Source organism: Dipodomys merriami, unplaced genomic scaffold, assembly GCF_024711535.1.
Source record: "Dipodomys merriami isolate MVZ:Mamm:240054 unplaced genomic scaffold, mDipMer1.0.p SCAF_156, whole genome shotgun sequence".
NCBI classification, from domain to species: Eukaryota; Metazoa; Chordata; class Mammalia; order Rodentia; family Heteromyidae; genus Dipodomys; species Dipodomys merriami.
This window is the reverse complement of record NW_027202893.1, coordinates 222658-243767: the sequence shown is the minus strand read 5'-3', so window position 1 is coordinate 243767 and position 21110 is coordinate 222658. Positions and strand designations below refer to the sequence as shown.

The following is a 21110-nucleotide window of genomic DNA, read 5'->3' as shown; positions in this document are numbered from 1 at the left end:
GAGTTCAGATCTAGCTAGCTTCTGAGCCAGGGCCCCGAAGACACTGATTTCTCTCTGCTTGATCCCTGGAAGCCATGCCCAGTGAAGATTTTTCCCACTCAGTCCATAGGTTTACAGGCGCAAGCTCACGTCCCTGCCCTTCCTACTGGAAGGATCCCTAGCAGGGACCATCTGGCTGATCAATGTCAGGATATCCCTTCGTTCCAGCTAAAAAGAAATTCTATATCCAGGAATTCCCAGGGTTGGACAGCCTCCTGTTTACCTCTCTTGTCCTGGCAGATGAGGAAGAACCTCCCATTCTTTCCCTTCCACTAGAGAGTTTCCTGCCAAATCCATACAACTGTTTCCTAGCAGGTTCCTCCACCCTCCCCTAAGGGCAGGGGTGGCACCAAAGGCCTTCAGCTTGTGAGAACAGGTTGCCTAGGGTGGGCAGGGAAGCAGCAAGCAGCAGCCAGGCCTGCCTGGGGCAGGGGTATGCATGGCTCACAAACCTTCTAGAACTCACAGAAATCCCTTTGGTCTTCCACAGAAGACTGGTCACTTCTTTGTGGCTTCTACACTTGATGGGAATGGGCCAGGCAAGAAACTGACCCTAATGGTCCCCCTGCTGACACTGGACAGATATGGCTGGTGCCTCCTGGATGCAAATAGCCAAGCTCCCATGCCTGACTCCAGGGCAAGCCCCAGGTGATCACAGTCCTTGATCTCAGAGGCTTTGCTTCTAAATATAACACGGAGACAGAACACACCTAGTTGGCTTAAAAGATGTACTCCCAGTTCTCTCCTCCAGCCTCATCCATCAGAGTTTAGACTGATAGTTAAGCATTCCCCATTGGGCAGTAAATGCTCACATACCCCCAGCATCCAACTATTGCTTTGTAGTCTTTATTTTGCTTTTATTAAGCTTTGATCACTATAGGATGAAAAATAATTTTGTCTCAAACTCCAGAGATGACACAGATTATCAGAGATCACTGACTCTAAGACTGGCCTCGCATGGCCTAGGGGGTGAGCTCTGTCCACACTGGCCCCAATACTAACCATGCACTAGAGGAGCTCTCTTAAATTGTCTGTGCAGATGGGACTCTAGCTCAGAGTAAGATATGACTCCCCTGCTGTGGAACAACTCTCACAATTAGAACCTTCTTTGTAAGTTAGGCCTCTGAATCCACCTCCTATTATTCATGTGGACAAAGAGCCTAGGACAAGCGTCAGGCTGTATGAACTCCAGCCAAACTTCTGTCTCTTTATGTTATTCTCCAGTTCTTACATTAACAGATCATATTCTCTGAAGAAATCAAAGCTTTAAACATGTCTTCTTATCCCTCCCTCTCCCCACCCCTGTACTTACATTCTTTCTTCCTTCTCAGCCAGTCAAGAGGAATTAGGCCTCACCCTTCTCTGTCTCATCCATTGTGTGTTTTGGCTGAGGTGTTTTACTGTTAGCATTTGCTGGAAAGGAGCTATTTCAGAGGTTATGAGGCCTAGACATAATTACTAGAATATTTACAAAATAATAGAAGATACAGTTCTTTGAGACAGAATTGGAAAGTCTAGGGAAAATCTTGAACATGATTGGAAAAAATCATTAATCTCTAAGAAGCAAAAACAAGGACATCTTATGTGTATTTTCTGTCTATTCCCATCCTATATTTGAAGATGAGAGGGGGAGGTTAAGAAATTTTATTCTAAATATATGTTATAGTAGTCAAACATTTTACTTACAACTCCTTTTTTCATTTAGCAATATATGATAGAAATTATTACAAATTAATTTATAAAATGGACATTATTCTTCTTAACAGCTACAAAATAGTCCATAGGTTTATTCAACTTGGGTTCTGTTGGAAGACATTAGTTGTAAATTCTTGGGGTGAATATCCCCATGTATGTATTTAGCACAGTCATGCTGTTAATTCTGGAAGAATGTTTTCTAGAAATCAGACTCTTTGGTCACAATGAAACATTAACAGCACCGACAGAATCTTCCCTTCCAGAATGATGGGGTGATTTGTATGCTCCCAACACTGATTGCTGCCAGTCTTTATAAAACCCTAGCCAATCTCATAGATTAAAATGGTAAGTCATCCAGTGAGTAGAATGGCCAATTTACAGTCTTCCTTTGAGGAGTGTCTGTTTATATTATCTGTCTATGTTTCTATTGGCTTCCTGTTTTATATTTGTGTGATAGAGATATTACTCTTATGATAGTGTTGTCAGACTGCTTTTCCTTCAGGCACTCATTTATTTGTCTTCGGTAATGATTTGCTTATTACTGAGAGTCCCAGGGAGGCAGGAGCCTTGTCTTGTTCAGGCACCAATAACCCAGGAGCAGCTGGCTCTGTGCAGGTTCTCAGCAGTATCTGTTGAATAAATCACTGGATCTGTACATGGGTGACAGAAAAATACAGAAAGCCCATCTGGATTAGCAAAAAAATCTAAGTTAAGAGATTCCAAAATTGTATTGTTCTAGAAAATGTCAATTGTGCCTATTCATTTCTGAGAGTTTTATCTTCAGTTTGTTGTAGAGGAGCTCAGGTTTTGCTTTGTCAATAACTAGGTATTATGACTTTCAAAATGAATCTGAAATAAATATCATGTCTCCAAAATTATTAAATAAGCTGGGCACCAGTTGCTATGACAGAAGGCTGAGATCTGAGAATCATGGTTCAAAGCCAGCCCAGGCAGGAAAATTTGTGGGACTCTTATCTCCCATTATTCACCAAATGGCCAGATGAGAAGTTGTGGCTCAAGTGGTAGAGACCTAGCCTCAAACAAAAGAAAGTTCATGGATAGCATGTGAGTTCAAGCCCCTGAGTTCAAGCCCAGGAGTGGCACAAGAAAGGAAGAAAGAAAAAAGCAAGAAAGGAAGGAAGGAAGGAAGAAAAGAAATTAAGAAAGAAAGAAAGAAAGAAAGAAAGAAAGAAAGAAAGAAAGAAAGAAAGAAAGAAAGAAAGAAAGAGAAAGAAAGAAAGAACAAAAGAAAGAAGAAAGAAAAAGAAAGAAGGAAAGAAAGAAAGGAAGGAATGAAAGAGAAAGAAAGAAGGAAAGAAAAGGAAGGAAAGAAGGAAGGAAAGAAAGAAAGGGAGGAAGGAAGGGAGGAAGGGAGAAAATACAACTATGTCCATATACATAAATAGCAAATAAAAACTAGAAAAGTGTATCTACCTTGAATACGAACTAAATACAGAGACAGGCTAGTGAAGAATTGTACTGAAGAGTGGCGATAATAAGGAGCATTAAAATCAATAGAAAATCAAGAAACCTTACCATCAGACAAACCCTGGCACTTGTCAGGTGAATCATCAAGTAAGGTCCCTGAACTCAATTTCATCATCTATAAGCAGGGAAAAGTATCTGCTGAGACTCTATCAACAATCCGGCCACTTAGGTTTTTATCCTTTTACTCATTCATTCAAAACTTGTTAGCTGACATCTTACAGTGAAGACAGATTTAATTTAAACAATATGTAAGTGGGAGCAGAAATGTCTTAGTGAAGACAGTGTAGCTAAATGGTAGAGAACTGCATAACATATGCAAGATGCAAGGCCTAGGTTTGATCCCCAGCCAGCCTGCCTGCCTGCTTTCCTTCCTTCCTTCCTTCCTTCCTTCCTTCCTTCCTTCCTTCCTTCCTTCCTTTTTCTCTCTTTCTTTTTTCTCTTTCTCTCTTTTGGTAGTGATGGGGTTTGAACTCAGGCTTCATGCTTGCTAGGCTGGCACTCTACCACTTGAGCCACACTTTCAACCCTGATTTTTGGTGTTTATTTGGAGTTTAGTGAACTTTTCTGCTTTGGCTGTTTTTGATCCTTCATATCTAGCTGCCTAAGTAGCTAAGATGATAGGTATGAGCTATGGTTCCAGGCTTTTTTAATAAAAAGTAAAAAAAAAAAAAAGCACAGTGGTAGTCACAGTAAGACTTTTTATTGGAGTGGAATAGTCTTTATTACATTGATGTATTATAGCAAATATTCATACTGAAAACACATGTACTCACATTCATAAACCATGTGATATATACACATACATACACATATATACACGTATTTGCAATACAGGCAAACATGGCCATAGCATGTGTACCAGTCATAGGATGTGCTTTAATGAGTACAGTGAAATGACAGGGGATCATAACTATTGCAATGGTAAGATTTACACAGCAGTATCTTTAACGTCCCTCACCTCTTTCAGTCTTCACACCCTGTGAGGTACACATCATTAACATAGTTTATAGATGACAAAGCTGGTCTTGCTCTTCAATACTGGTCATTGTGAAAAAAAAAAATGCAGACCTCTGTGGCTGCATACAGGAGTGATTGTCAGATGCTTGAGATCTTTGAATCTTAGTTCAACATTCTTCACATTGTCTATTTTATTTTGCAAATGGAGTTCTTGCTACATTGCTAAAACTCCCAGGCCCAACGGATTGTCTCACCTCAGCCTTCAAAATAGCCAAGACTACAGGCACCCCATCACCACGTCCAGCTATATCTGTTGTTGTTGTTATTATTATTATTGTTGTTGTTATTTTGGTCAGCCATGGGGCTTGAATGCAGGACCTGGGCACTATCCCTGAGCTCTTTTGGTCAAGCTAGTACTATTTGGAGCCATAGCGCCATTTCCTATTTTATTATTTTTATTTTAATCTTACTTGTACAACTATTTGCTGTGCAAATCCATTCTTTACAGGGGACATAGGTATTGCATTCTCAGGACATCGGTCTGGGGGAAGGCAGAGGTTCTTGGGTCATTAGTGGCTCTTTCCACAGGCCCTGAGTGCAGAGGACTTAAAGTCCAGTTTTGTCACTGAGTGTGTAATGAAGAACCTGTCCTCTCACCAGAAGTCAGGGTAATGAGGGCGACACAGAAACAAGCAGGCAACAGTAACAGGACAACAGGCTGCAATAGTGAGCCCTGGTGTCAGGGAAGAGAAGATAGTTCACTTCCTCCTACACTGATCAGGTTGAAAGTAAGGCAAGTGAGAGTACTTGTCATTTCCAGCATGATGTCTGAAAGAACCAGCCCTAGGTATGATATCCTTGCAGAGACTCTAAATAGCCTTCTCTCTACCTCTGAGGCTCAAGATGAACTTTCTTACCCTCCTGCAGTTTGTAACAATCAGCTTGCAGATGAAAACAAAAATTATTTTGTTTTCAGGACAGGATTCATGCCTTAAACTGGTTTTGTGAATCACACTAATTTACAGAAATGCTTGGGTTTCATCTCTAACTGGCTTTTCTCTGATAGTAACAGGTTGATATTTATTACAATGCTATATAACTTCTCATCATTGGCAACAAAGACATTCATGGAAGGAATCCCCCCTGATCTGCTCATGGAAACCCAGGCTCCTTTTCAGGGTAGGGCAAAGAAATTCAAATTGAGATCTGGGATGGAATTGCTCAGCAGTCCTTCCCATCTGACATCTATGATCAATAACGGGTACACCAGGATGCTAAAGGTAAAGAGACCAAGCTCTTTTTAGAAAAGAACAATGCAGAGAAACTTCAGAATCTCTGAGGCTAATGTTAGAAATGTGATTATTGTTCAAGCCTTTCCTCAGCCCTCTGCAAGAAATTTTGCTGGAGACAATGCAAAGACTGTGGCTTTATGCACTCCCTCCTCCAAAGCTGCAGTGAGAATGGAGCCTTGATTGCTGCTAGAATATAGAAACAAGGTACAAAAATAGAGCCAGCAAGGAGGGGGGGCATCCAAGAAAGATGTGATTTTTGTCATTCTTACCTAGCATTTACAATATCTGGTAAGATGTCCCCTAGAAATAATCCTATTATACCTTTTTTTTTTTTAAAAGTTGCCTTGTTGTGGTTTTGTGTTTCATTTTTTGGTCTTTTATAGATCTTCCCATCCTCCTTCCCTCCCCACCAGAGCTGAGGACCGAACTTGGGCAAGTGCTCTTCCACTGAGCTAAATCCCCAACCCCACTTGTTTCTAAAATTGAGTTTGTTAATGTCTGTGTTACATTGCAAAACCAGTGACATTAAGTTTTGTTTTTAAATTCTAGCACTTTGTTTTCTTAGGTAGGCTAAGCATGCTCTTTCTAATCTTGCTTAGATTGTTGGTTTGCTTAACAAATCCTTTGCCCTTTAAAATTTCAATCTGTACAAGGCCTTGGGTTCAATCCCAGCATTACAAAACAAAAAACACAAGCAAAAATGTACAATTAGTAGAACTTGAACAAAGTTCTGTCTCTTTGTCTCAAACTAAAACCAAGTCTTATAAGAACTTTATTTGGTTCCAAAGAGGGAAAAATATTCCTGGCTGAAAATAATTTACCCTTTGCTTTTTAGGAAAGCATAGATTGATGACCAAAAGCTACTTGAAAAAACATTAGAATAAACATCAAAGGTTAGCTATTTTAGTTGAGAACAGGGAACTTTCAAACTTTTGTTTTTACTGTGATAGTCCCAAAGTAAGTCAAGAGTGTACCCCATTTTAACAGTGTGGGGAGAAGAGCCAGGGTGCTGATGACTGCTATCTCTCCCCTCCCTCCCCAGGACATGAGCTCTGGTGCATTACTCAAGTTGAGTCCCTGGCTTAACTTCTTATCCCAAAAATGGTACATAATTTTCAGTGTTAGCAACAAGAACCCACTGGAAAAACATCCAGGGTAAGGGAGAGCTCTTTTTTGGGTGATGACTTCCAGAATGTGACTGCTTTATTCTATGTCCCACCTGAACACCTGTAGCCACATTCATATCCCCTGCATCTCAGGAAAGCATCCTCAGGAGCACAGATGCCTATCTGGCTTCCCCATGGCCAACATGCCCTCTCTGTGCTGTCAACTTCCTGTTCTGATGACTTCCACAGCAGACCGAGAACCTGGGTTCCTCCTAGTTACTTAGTGAGTTCTTGAACATACACTCTTTGATTTACACAGCTAATAGAAAGAGAAATGCCATCTTTCTCTTTGTCAAAACATAAAATTATGGTAGTTACAACAAAATGCATACGGTTACAACCGAAGGCGTAAGATTCTACTATCCAATCATGAATGTTTATTCCTTTTCCTATATACCTAATACAAAGATGTGAAAACCTCTTATGTGTATGAAGATAATACGTAATACAAATGGTTAACAAACACACTGTGAATGCAATTGGAAATAAGTTAAATACCAGCAAACATTTGGAAAGATAAGCTCTGGTTTAAAGAATATTTGGATATGCTAGCTCCTTCAGCATTAAAAACAAACAAACACACATACACACACAAATAACAAAAAAAAACACAGAAAATCTCACGATTTTTAACAAATGCTATTTTTTTTTTTTGCTATGTCTGAACTTGATGTAAAAAATCCCAAAGGAGTCTTTTCTTTTTTAACACAGGTCTATTTTTTTCTTCTAAAATGCCTCTCCTCATTAAGGTGAAAACATACAGCTGTTTTCAAAGTCACTCTCCTCAGACTGAATTCTAAGACTATTGGAAGTGCTGTTGGCAGGGTGCTTCCCACATGAGGCTAGGGACCAGGACCCTTCCTAGACCTTCCTTGTCTCCTGCAGCCTACATTTTTTTTTTTTTTTTTTTGGTCGGTCGTGGGGCTTGAACTCTGGGCCTGGGCGCTGTCCCTCAGCTCTTCAGCTCAAGGCGAGCGCTCTACCACTTGAGCTACAGTGCCACTTCCGGTTTTCTGGTGGTTTATTGGAGATAGGAGTCTCAAGGTCTCTCCTGCCCGGGCTGGCTTTGAACCGCGATCCTCAGATCTCAGCCTCCTGAGTAGCTAGGATTACAGGCGTGAGCCACCAGCGCCCGGCTGCAGCCTACATTTTTGAAACTGCTATTCACCCCTCTCCCTGCAAATGTGTGTCATTTAGACAGTACTGAGGTTTGAACTCAGGGCTTTGTGCTTGCTTGGCAGGTGTTCTACCACTTCAGGCATACCTCCAGCCTCTTTTTTTAGTTACTTTTTCAGAGTCTTGATGTTTGCCCAGGTGGACTTAAGATGCAATCCTTCTACCTATCCTTGCAGTGTAGCTAGGATCACAGACATTCATTGCTATGGCTGGCTTATTGATTGAAATGGGGTCTTAGTAACTTTTGCCAAGGCAGGCCTTGAACCACTATCCTCTAGACCTCTGCCTCTTGAGTGCTGGGTTTACAAATGGGAAACAATGCCTTAAAATTTTTTATATATGTTTATATTTATAGGTATACACATACACTTTCATGAGGTGCCAGTGGTTCACACCTGTAATCCTAGATACTTAGGATGAGCCTGAAGATTGTGATTTGAAGCCAGCCCAGGCAGAAAAGTTCATGAGACTCCTCTCTGGTTAATCACCAAAAAGCCAAAAGTCAGTGGTAGCCTTGAGTAAAAATGCTCAAGGACAGTGACCAGACCCTGAGTTAGGTCAAGCCCCAGGACTGGCCCCCCTCACAAAAAAAACATGTGCCTCTTCTCTTGAGGACTAGACTTCCTCGTGGGGGTGCTATCAGAGTCTGTTTGGGCACTACCCCTGCCCAAGGCATTAAGCAAACACCCAGTGAAGACCTTAAATGCTCCATTGGTATGTGGCTGGAAGAACACTGGTGTGAGCTGGGGATGCCAGAGGGGGAATGTGATCATTGCTTTCAAATATCTGAAGGGAAGGGATATCATGTGGCAGAAAGATCAGAGATGTTTGCTTTCACTCTGGAGATTAGAATGAGGAATAACTGCTAGAAATCCAACAGATTTTTGGCTCAATCAAGGTAGACATGTAGTGAGTTCTTTGGCACAGGCACTCAAGCCCAAACTGGAAAGCTACTTAACAGAAATGTGTTTTGTGCGTTAGTCATTGATCTGAAAAATCCCTTCCAGCTCTTGACAGCTTTTATTTTTCAAGCCCAAGGATGATACACAGATCAATTTGGAAACTTCCTAAGAGATTAACCAATATAACTGTCTTAAAGAAATCTTTTCTGTATGTAGAGCTATTCCCATTAGATTCTTTAGAGGACCAAACCAGAGGTAGAGCCCTGGGAGGAAGCAGAGTGCAGAGGCTCTGCCTGGAAGGGCTGGAATGCCTTAGTATCAGATGACAAGCTGTGATGGGCTATGTCATCTGAAGCATTACCCCAAAAGCATGCTCCAACAGCTCAATTACTGCAGACTGATTTAACTCAAGATACACGGTGTCACTTAAGATCCTGCCCGAAGGCTTAGCATTTCCAGGTGTTAGCTGCAACAATGAAGACATGGCTTAAAATAGAGGGAAAAGCCTCCAGGACACAGTCCTTTAAGGCACGAGATGGAAGCAGAGTTTAATATAACATCCCTTACTCTGAAGACTTTAAGTGGCTAGGATACATGTGATGTAGGCCCACTTTTGTCACTATGCAATTTACCCTCTGGAATGCAGTACTTTGTGGGTGATCATATCACTTAATTCACGCTTCTCCTTTTGTGGCATTAATGTAACTGTGGCCTTGCCCAAGATGATATCTATGGCTCCTAGATTGGTAGGTAGGATAATGGAACACCTGTGCCTATTTGGTTAATGTGGGAAAGATAGCAGTCTGGATGTAAATGTGTCTCTGGCTTCACAGTCTAGTCATACAAACAAATAGAATATGTACTATTAAGGTGCTTGATAATGTTTAAATGAAGTACAAACTTTAATGTTGTTTAGTTCCTGGATTTTAAGTGAAATAGTAAATCTAACTGAAGGGCAATCTCTAGTAATTATGGTGAGCAAGCAAAGTTTTGCTTACTACCAACCATATGCACCAGAATAAAGGTATTAGGTAAATATGGCTGCTCAAGATAAAGCTTCCAGTAATTTAGAATTAGATTCACCACTGTAGGAGAACAAAGAGAGAGACAACTATTTTTAGACCAGGTACAAATGTAAAAACCTTCTTGAATGATGAAAGAGGTAACCTTAATTAAGATGCACTGTACTCATAAACTGACATCTGAACTGAAATCCCTTAATGATAATAATAATATATATAATGATAATAATAAGTCTTGAAATAAAAGTTATCAATGAATCCAATAATCTATAATAATTGTTTAAATGGAATGTGAAAATATGCCATGATTTTTAACAAGGTAAAACATACCAGTTCCTGTATTTTGGTTATACCCTTCTAAGCTTCTGGCTTTTATTTTCATTTCAAAAGAATGACTGAGGCATTGGTTCAGACATTAATGCTATATTTATTATAGTGTTTTTATCAACAAACTTTCACCAGACAGTTCTGAGTGTGATAATACAGCAGGCACATTGGCTTCAAGGTTTGGCATCTGGCAGTCCACAGAATTGCATTTCACTCTCACAATTCTGCCACAACTCTGAGGATTGTTTGGGCAGGACCTATATCCAGCCTTTCCCATTAAATGATTAAATATTAATTTTGGTTCACTCTGACTTAAATGTTCTGAGTTCACCATTACATCAGTCTGTGATGAGCTCAACTCTACTTTCCTCTGTGCCTTGTTGGTCTGACTTGGTAAACCAGAGACCTTGGCTTCGGTCCCTCCACTACCCTCCATATTCCCTGCGTCCTTATTTGTACAGAGTCTCCTCTGATTACTCTCAGGATCACAACATGCTTTTTGTAATGCTCCAGTGCTTCTGCAGACCAGTGGTGCTGGTTCTGCCATCCTTGGGAGATGTTCTTCGATGCTCTGAAGACTGTGTACACTGGCCTTACCAGTTTTCTCTTGGGTCTGAATATGCTGCACTGGGTGGAGGAAGAAATTCCTGGGCAGAGAATTCTGCATTCCAGGTGGCTGCGCTCGGCCTTGCAGGCAGGGGCAGGGATGCATGTGTGGGATGGGATGCACGAATCCCTCAGCAGCTTGGTGTGAGGCTGTCAGAGGTGTCACCCCATTCTGGATCTGGACAAAGCTGCTAGCAGGAGGGGCACATTGGTGGCACAAGTTATCACCCATGTGCTGGCAAGAGTGTGGGCCATATTTTAAGGGTCTGTATGCATTTGGGCAGCTACATCTCTGGTTCAGAGAGAAGAAGTGACACATGGTGTGCTGCTCCAGAGCAGGTGGTAACAAGACGGAGCTTGTCTCACTTTTGGTGCTTTTGTTCTGTTCATTGTTGTAGGCTGAGTGCACAGGCATCCCTAAGTTCTTTGTTTGGCTGTTGAAAAATTCGGAGCAGATGTGTGTCTCTTCATAAGTGATCTTCTCTGAGGCAGTACAGCTGTGGGATGCCAGAGGTTCTAGTTCATAAAACTCATGCTCCAGTTCAGCTTTTTGGCCCCTGGGATCTAAATGATAAGCATTCATGGTGTGTGTTTTGCTTTGTTCCTTGTCACGAGGACCGGTAGACAGGGCATGGGAAAAGGCACTGCACTGTAGTTTTTTGGGTAAAGGAATCTGACCACAGGTTCCCTGTGGTCCAAGGCACCGACACATACACTGGAAAAAGAAGGTGGCAAAAGCCCAGCTGATACACATGATGAGCATCATAAAGGTGCCTAGCTGGGTATAGGCCAGGACTGTGGAGGGCATCATCATGGCCCCAGCCACAAAGGTGGTCAGAGCGGCCATGGCAATTGCAGAGCCCATGCGACTCAGGGAGAAGATCACTTTGCCTTCACGGTCAGGATCTGGAGCCAAGCGGTAAGCAACCCCATAATGGACAGCAAAGTCCACGGATAAACCAACTGCAACTGAAATGGTGACAGACTCCAAAACATTCAGCTCCCAGCCCAGCAAGACAAGAGAACCGACAGTAACAAATATGGTCCCGGCTATCGAGATGATGGCATAGAGGCTTATGATGATATTCCATGTTGTCAGCAGCATGACACTAAATGCCACAGCCACAGAGAGCCCCATGGCAATCAGGGTGCCATCTGAGAGGCTGTCCTGAAGGTCATAGAACTCCAGATTGCTGACAAACCAGCCATTGCTGAGGCCCTCAGGTGCAGAACTCAGCTCATTGGAAATCCATGAGTCCACCTCTTTGTAAAACTGATGCATCTTCTCATAAGCCAGGGTGAAGAGATAGGTGCTTTGGAACTCGAGCACCACTGCCCTGATAGTATCATTGATGTCAAACCTTGGTCCTGGGGTTTTGCTATCCAAGTGGTACCCTGTGCTCCTTTCCAACTCCATGATGGCTCTCTTGATGCATAGTTCAAAGATCTCCTGCTTGTAGGGGAAGCTCCAGTGGCTGCAGCATGGGTACACGGCCGGCTCCTCACAGTCCTGATTTTCCATCCACTGTTTGAAGGTCTCGATGAAGCAGCTGGTGAAGTCCTGCTCATCAGTCTGGTAGAAGAATGTTTGGTTTCGCAGTTTTTGACAGAAATGTAGAATCCAGGCCTGGGAAGCTGGGCTGGCAATGTTGAAAGTGCTATCTAGTGTCAGCTTTCCTTTACTCTTGGGATTTAGTGGATTGCCACTGTCCTCTGGGGACACACCCCAGATGACGGTGATGGGCATGTGCAGCTCCTCTCCGTGGTGAACACGCTCAAACATGAAAAGCTTTTTGTACTCAGCGTCATAACGCTCAAAAGGATGGGACGACCTGAACACCTGGAACTCGGATAACTCCAAGGAGGGCAGCTTCATCTTTGGGTTTATACACACGATGTAGGCCCCGCCTACAGTTAAGGCAAGGAACCAGAAGAGCCAGAGATAGCGAAACTTAATGACAATGCACGGCAAGACCTTTTCAAAAAAAATTCGAGAGGCTTCTGAAATGGCAAAAAGCACTTTATGGCACTTCTGGTAAGCTGCTGTCCAGCAGCTTTTGTTATCATACACCTGTTGCTGAGGCTTCCAGAAGCAAGTGAATATATTGAGGAGGTATCGCTCATGCAGAACCACGACAGCTGGAAGCCACGTGACCATCAAGACATAATTCACCAATATAGCTGTTCCCGCATACACCCCGAAGCATCTGATTGCTGTAATGTTGCTAACATAGTTAGCGTAAAAGGCGGCGGCAGTGGTAAAGCTTGTGACAAACATGGAGAGTGCGGCATGTTGCAAGGTGATGCTCACGGTTTCTGAGGTTTCCGCGTGAGGCTTGTCAAATTTGGTATAGTTCCAGACATCACACAGGACAAAAGCATCATCGGCTCCAATTCCAACCAAAATGATGAGTGCAGTGAGGTTCATAAAAGGGAAAAATTCAAAGTTAAATACAACACGATAGAGAAAGTACGAGACAATCAAGGAACTGATTATTGCGAACATTGTCATGAGAGTGATAAACATGGACTTGGTATAGACACACATGACCAGCAGGACGATCACAATGGCGATGGCAGGATACACAGTATCCATGAGAAGATAATCTTGAAACAAACTGTGTTTGATACCAAACTCGATCCCGGTGATGGTTGTGATGCCGTCGGAAGAGTTCCAGTTTTCGAAGTTGTCCAGGTAAATGTTCATCATGCTTTCTCCTTTCTCTGTGGGGGAGAAGAGCATGCTATACTTTAAAGCCGGCATGGCATAGTCAGCTGACTTGGGGCTCATGAAGTCCTTGTCCACCAAGTAATGGAGGATCTGGTACACGGCATTGTACTTGGTACATTTGCGTGGCACGTTGGTACACTTGAGCTGATCCTTTCTTCTGGCTGCCATGTCCCAGCAGTCTGGCCCCAAGGTGCCATTTTGGTAGTGTTTGGCACAGGTCCGAAGCAGCTTCAATGTATGAGAGACATCTCGCTCAACGATTTTCTGACAAGATGATCTGTTGTTCAGTATGGCAATGTAGTTCCCCAGTGTCCAGCTGGGGCAGCAAGAAGCAGCTGTGGTTCTCTGGCAGAGATCACCGAACTGGGGATGAGATCTGATCTGCAGAGAAAGATACGCAGGACTGGAGTTTAAATGGATGCATGACTGGGAACGTTACCATTGCCTGGATAGACCAGGAAAATTACCCAAGCTAAATATCCTCTTAAATTAGGTATCAGTTTGCTATGCAATACAAGATTTTCTCATATTACAGGGCACCTTATGAGTCACTTTATTTTGAGCAGGAAACTAGGTAAATGTTCATCATGTCTCTCCTTTTGTAGGGGAGAAGAGCATGTTATACTTCAAAGCCAACATGGCATAGTCAGCTGACTTGGGGCTATGGAAATGATATAGAAGTGAGAAGCAATGTCAACAAGAGCTGAGTTTGGTGAGGGAGATAAAATTAACACCTACTTGGAAAACAAGTTCTTTTTCAAATGACCATAGAATGCAATAAATAATGACCCAATTGATGCATTTCTGCATTTCAAATATACTTGTATCTCAAATATACTTGTATCTTAAATACATTTTTGCTTAAAAATTTTGGATATCAGTATGATTTTTTTTATTGGCAAAGGTATCTCAATCAACACAGAGGGAAGCAAAGATGCTACTTGACAATTACTATGATCAACACTTATGTTCCCTAATTCCTGTTACTCTGCAATGTGACAATGAGAGGCAGGGCTTTTGGGAGGTGATTAATAAGATCAGTGTCCTTGTAAAGATGATTCCATAGAGCTGTATCAGGACACATAGAAGGTGCCACCTATAAAATAGATACCGAATCTGCAGGCCCCTTAAGCTTAGACTTCTCTGTTTCCAGTTACAGCAGTCTGAATACACTAAGACAAAAACCAGTAAACAAAAAAGCAATGCTGGTACTATCCAAAACATGGCTTGAGATTCATGATGGATTTAGACTAAACTTATTTTTTGACATATGGGTAGGAATGGGCAATATTTTTACATTAATATATTGTATGTATCTGATTTTAGTGTATAAATTAATGCGTAATTAGGGATTCAGTTATTTCTTCTTAAAAGTTTCTTCAAGCTGGGCGGGCACTGATGGCTCAAGCCTACCTGTAATCCTAGCTACTCAGGAGGCTGAGATCTGAGGACTGTGATCTGAAGTAGCCCAGGCAGAATGTCCATGAGACTCTTATCTTTAATTAACCACCAAAAAGTTGAATGTGGAACTATGGTTTAAGTGGTAGAGTGCTAATCTTGTGTAAAAAATCTCAGGGACAATGCCCAGGCCTTGAGTTCAAGCCCGGACAAGTATGTGTGCACACATGTGCACACACACACACACACACACACACACACACACACACACACACACACACACACACACACACACACACACACACACATATATACACACACAAACACATATATATACACACACACAGTTTCTTCAGGTTGGCTATAACCCTATTTTGGAATTTGCTCTTTTGATAAGTAGAAGATTCGTGGACAGTATTTGATTTAGAACATTCAGGAGAACACTTCCTATTTTATGGAAATTCTTGTCACAGTAAATTAATAAGTTCTCTCATTTACTAGCATTGCTAGGTTATAAGAACTCTGGGTAATTCTATTTTGTAAATTAGATGACTGACTCCTGTTCCCTGAGGGTGAGAATAAAATCCAACCCCTTTCTCTGGAGCTTGACCTGAGACTTCTGTCTTGGGACCAGAGCTAAAGATGCCCAGAGCTAAAAATTCCTAGTCCCACTTCTTGCCCTCATCTCTAATTACCAAAGACTGTTTTGTTTTTGTTTTTGTTTTTTTTCAGTCGTGGGGCTTGAACTCTGGGCTTGAGCACTGTCCCTCAGCTCTTCAGCTCAAGGTGGGAGCTCTACCACTTCAGCTACAGCACCACTTCCGTTTTTGTTGTTGTTGTTGTTTATTGGAGATAAGAGTTTCCTGCCCAGGCTGGCTTTGAGCCATGATCCTCACATCTCAGCCTCCTGAATAGCTAGGATTACAGTATGAGCCACTAGAACCCGGCCTGGTGTGAATGGTATGATTAGAATTTACCATTTACCTTGATTAAACTAGACTTTGTCATTCATTCATTGAAATATATTTCCAAAGTGGGGAGAAACTGGTATAAATCATCTTTTGGGAACTGTGATTTATCTATAAACCAAGTTACTAGTGATCCCTTATTAAGCCACTACTCCAACTAATCTGTGAGGTGATGTGTAGATGATACACGATTGGCTATATGTTGGCAAGTCTTGAAGCTATGTAAACTGTACCCAGCATAGGTTTGACATTTTCCATAATGAATATCCCATAATAGTTACCTGATTTTAAAAGACACTCTAGAGGAGTAAAAAAAAGTTGAGACAAAAGGATTTTATTACACACTAAAATATTTATTTCACAAAGACTTCATGTCTAAGTTTATTTCTGAAAAGTAGTGAGTACTTTTTCATAAAACAGAGTAATACATACTATTCATAGCTGTGTTTAGGTTAAAGACACATTTATGCTAACTTAGGGAAAGCAGAATTACCTAATAAATACCAGAAGCCTGAAGTGGCATCTCCTCTGGTTTTTATGGCAAATAACCAGTTTTATCCCTGAAACAACATGTTAGCCCCCAGGCCTGGCCTGGTGAACTGAGAATATGAAAATGCAACCCTGATGCTTGATAGCTTTCAGATGGAAGAAAATGAATTACCATGATGAAACTCACTATCAACTAGGAAGATCTAATCTGTAGTTGCTAGAGTACCTAAACACTAAAGCTAAATGAAACAGGGTTGCCAGCTAATACTAAAAAAGCAAGCACAGAATCCTGTCCTTTAATAACCTTTCCTAATAACAATGGGTTTTAAGATGAAGAAGTTGGACTTTATCAATACAGATCAACTACTATTTTGATGGCTTCTATCAAAAATAAATGCTAGTTCACCACTGAGTTAATTCTTAAATTCAAAATTGGTGTTGGTTGATGTCTAACATTTGGAAAAACTGTTTTCGAGGGCTCTTATAGGTAAGAGGTAAGTACAGAGAAAAGACGTTGTTTAAGTACCCCTATATTGGGTAGGAGCCTTCTGAATTTAAAGGAATGAAGCTCAAGCGACTGTCCACACTTTCAGGGCATAAGTAACATTGTATGCTCCTAACTGCCCATTCCAAAGAGAAAAATTACTTACAGAGCACCTGCACAAGATAAATAGGCTATGGTAGTCCTTGCTTACCTAGTTGTTCTTGGGGTGGCAGAAAATCAGGCACAAAGATGAATAATTGTAATTTAATGTGATAAATAGCATACTGTGTGTGAGAGCTGACAGGACCCGCACAGGGAATACCCAAGTCACATCACCCAGTGGTGATGTGACGGTGGCTCTAACTTTATCATCTTGACTACTAGTAAACACTGAGATATGCAATATATAGTGAGGCTTACAGATAATGGCAAGCTGGTACCTCTTCATGGGAGGAGGCAGTTATAATTTTGTTGTATTTTTAGAAAATGGATTCACTGGAGGGATTTAAAAATCTTTGAAGTTTATAAAAATACAAGTGGAGTCTATGGAAGCAATTTTTTTAACTCGTAAGCCCTTCTAATTCTAGTTGTTTACAAATTGGATGTCTTAGGAAGCCATTTTGCCTCTGTGGTTATAATTGTCTTTGAATGCTTCTCTAGTTAGATAGTAGCAGGGGTGGAGTTGACTTAAAATAGGGGGTAAGGAAGAGAAGAGAGAAAAAGAAAAAACTAGCAGATTTTTAAATGCTACCTCAAACTTTCAAACTACTGGCTAAGTTGGAGATATTTTAAGAAGCTAAGTGGAAAATTAAGCTCTTAACACCAGGCTCAACTGACTGCTAGACTCTTCTTCCCCCTGTAACCACAATCCCTACATTGATGTTTACAGGGAACCTAAGGAGGAGAAAGAAGGCAAACACTCCATAGGCTTCTTTAAAGCAAGAACCAGAAATTCTATTTCTGGGCTCCTTGAAGCTGTAAGGGGTTTTAGCTATCCACTAATGTCACCTGGTAAGCCAGAGTCTCATCTACCAAATATCACATGCTTTTACAAGCTGAGTCCTCAAAGCACCAACATCCACAACATGTAAAGACTAATCTGGGAACATAGTTTCTAGCAGAGTAAAGATGGGAGAAATACACTTCTGGTTACTAATGATTGTCTGGCGTAGTGTCCCTTAGGATGTCAAAGGGCGGAAGGAAGCAATGAAGGGGATCAGAGGAATTGAGTGAGGCTCCTTTAAAAGTCTCAGCCACTTCTGATAGGACATAGGCCAGCCTCAGAAACAGAGCCTTTTGACTCTGGAAACCTGTGCCTCTCTGAATTATGAGTATAAGTGGCATGTAATTTAAAGGGAATCTGGAGCTTGAACAAAATGTGCTGTAAACACAGGCAGGAGATAAGTGAGACATCTGGCCTCCCCAAGATGTTACACTGATTACCAGACGTTTTCTGGAGATGACCCAACAATTAAGCTCTTCCTCTCTGTATCACTTGGTTGTGTTTCATTTAACATGAGAGGTGTTAATAATCAAGTGCTTAAGTACAATGACCAGAATTGAAGGGTGGGAAGGAGCCTGACAGAGAGTCTGAGGACACTCTGCTCCAATCACCATAACAGACAAAATCCTTAATAGTGGCCTAAACTGGGAGACTGGGGAAATGAACCATAATCATTTGAAAGCTGAACTATTAATCCAAGTTGTTATTTAAGGTATTGGATGAATACCTAGTATCATTATAAAAAAAAATCTCTTATCCTGGGCTCACAGCAGAATTTGAGACTAGACTACTAAAAATGTTTGCAATCGGTAAGAATTTAACAAGTAAAAATTATAACCACAGTTTTTGAAGTATGATTACCTATTCATTCATTTCTTGGTGTGAATCTAAAATTGGTTATAGCATCTATTTACTTGGACATGTATGTTGAATCTGTCCCTCAAAGTCTGACAATATCATGTTTCTTCTTTCTTCCCAATTAATTACTGAATTATACAGTTTTGCTCTCAGTGACTTAGAAATTATACTCGTCCTGTTCTTGCTTTCAATCCCTATCATGTGCCTAGGAGAGAGACATATTCAGATAAGAGTACTTCTACATTCCTTTAGATAGTTTAAATTATACAAACGTTATCAAGTCAAGCCATTAGAAAGCCATATCTAGATTTCTTTTGATATAACATCTTACCGCGACCACTCTACCTAAAGTTAAGTTTCAAAAATCAGCCAAGATTCAGTATTCTTCTATCCCTTACACTATGCTGTTAAGAACCTTGTACACAAATCGTATTTATTTTATCAAGACTATAGTGTATGATCTCCCCCAACACCTTAGCATGAGGGAAAATTAGTCTGCTTCTTCCTCTCTCTCTCTCTCTCTCTCTCTCTCTCTCTCTCTCTCTCTCTCTCTCTCTCTCTCTCTCTCTCTCTCTCTCTCTCTCTCTCTTTCTCTCTTACTTTCACTCTCAGGCTAGTGCTCTACTACTTGAAGCTGAAAAAGAGCACAGGATCCTGCATTCAAGCCCCAGTACTAGATACAGAAGAGAAGAAAACACAGAAAATAAAACTGACTACTGTTTAAGAAACTTTGATGTTTATACACCGACACTTTGATCTACTTGGAGTTAAACACAGAAAAGGTGGTACTGACAGAAAATTGATAACACAATCAATGGAAAATTATTTTCAAAATGTACAAATAGTCTCTCAGAATGAAGAATGGAGTAAAGCCAGAAGAGGTAGGCCTAAATAATGGAGTGATTTGGTGAGCCACTTAGTTCTTGGAAGGCACATACCCATGTCAGCACACTGAGACTTCTGGCCTAGCGGACCTTTAAGAGTCCTTTCTACCTTTCTGTTCCATTGCTGAGGCAATGGGGGTTGGGTTGGGTTGTCAGGTTGCCCTGCTCTCAGCAGGGGATATGATTTTGTTTTTAGTCAATGATTTTCTGTTTTAGAGTTATGTTAAACACATAAGGGGTGTGTGTGTGTGTGTGTGTGTGTGTGTGTGTGTGTGTGTGTGTGATAAGGTGTGTGTGTGTGTGATAAGGTGTGTGTGTGTGTGTGTGTGTGTGTGTGTGTGTGATAAGGTGTGTGTGTGTGTGATAAGGTGTGTGTGTGTGTGTGTGTGTGTGTGTGTGTGTGTGTGTGTGTGTGTGTGTGTGTGTGTGTGTGTGTGTGTGTGTGTGTGTGTGTGTGTGTGTGTGTGTGTGTGTGTGTGTGTGTGTGTGTGTGTGTGTGTGTGTGGTGGCTATGCCCCAACAGGTCCATTAGTGAGAGAAGACAGTGGTTTCTACCAGAGAAACTGCCTCAAGAAACTGACAGCTTGTCCCAACTCAGAGGCTCACTTTAGGTCTTCGGGTGCTGACATCTGTTTGGCAGAGGAAGCATCCGTCTTCTTGGATTCCTGGTGTTTTCTAAAGCAGTAAGGTGTTTAAAGCTCCAGGCAGTCTGGATTGGATTACCACCACCATTTAGATAGGCACTAAATTTATGCCCTTTGATGTTCCCTTTCCAAGTCTGCTCCCTAAGTTCTCCTCTGAGGTCACTGGCTAGAATGACCCATTGATTGCCAAAGACACAGCCAGGCATTTAGTTACATAATTAAGATGCTAACAATATCTTGAGAGGAGAAATGTAGAGAAGAATAAAACTAGGTTAGAGAGAAAATAAAATCAAATAAGAAATGTCAGTCTTATTATCTTCAATATACATACACACAGTGAAATAACAGAAAAGATCACTATGGAGAAAGAACATGGGCAGGCAAGGGAAAGCAGTTCTTATGTAAGGAAGATGGTAGGTTTGGAAGATAGGGAAGCAGGCAGGCATGCTTTGATCTTGGGCTCTGAAAGAATACAAAGCTGGCCTGCTGGTGTATACTCATCAGTAGGTAAGCTTCTTAAGTACTTTCATCTGACCAGACACCAGGAATATAGGTATAAGTTTCACTTACATTAGCCTTATTTATGCTGAACAAATTTCAGCTGCATTTTACATACCCTGGAATTATCCACATCGCACATTGATTTAATTGCAGGTAAATTCCACAGTGTCTCCCCATCTGTGGAAGCAAATACGACTCTGGAGTATCGGTCACCTGGTGATATGAAAAAAGAAGGGGGAATGGTTTATAAATTATTCCTTTATTTGGAAAGACTGAGAATTTAAAGAAAGTTTAAGTGAGAAACCACATGGACAATTCATTAGAAGCAGGGAATTTCATGTCAATACAGAAAGAAAGCCTTTGTGTATTCACTACAGCTTAAAATTATACTAAATGTACAACAAATCTACTTCTGATTAGACTCTAATTTAGAAGAAAAAAAATCCATAAGAATTTTCAGCAGGAAATTAATCAAATGCC

The 21110-nt window shown here is 41.2% G+C and overlaps 1 protein-coding gene across 10 annotated transcripts in view; it reads right to left on the bottom strand.

Moving 5' to 3' along the window:
- Window positions 1–3906: 3906 nt before the first annotated feature.
- The window catches only part of LOC138827442 (protein dispatched homolog 1-like), a 165286-nt gene continuing 148082 nt past the window's right edge, over window positions 3907–21110 (bottom strand). For all 10 annotated transcript variants that reach the window (XM_070022937.1, XM_070022933.1, XM_070022934.1 and 7 more), the window contains 2 exons: window positions 20746–20843; window positions 3907–13782 (listed from right to left, as the gene is read on the bottom strand). In XM_070022937.1, the coding sequence (XP_069879038.1) occupies window positions 10168–13782; window positions 20746–20843 (3713 nt within the window). In that variant the 3' untranslated portion in view covers window positions 3907–10167. The remainder of the gene's footprint in view (window positions 13783–20745; window positions 20844–21110) is intronic.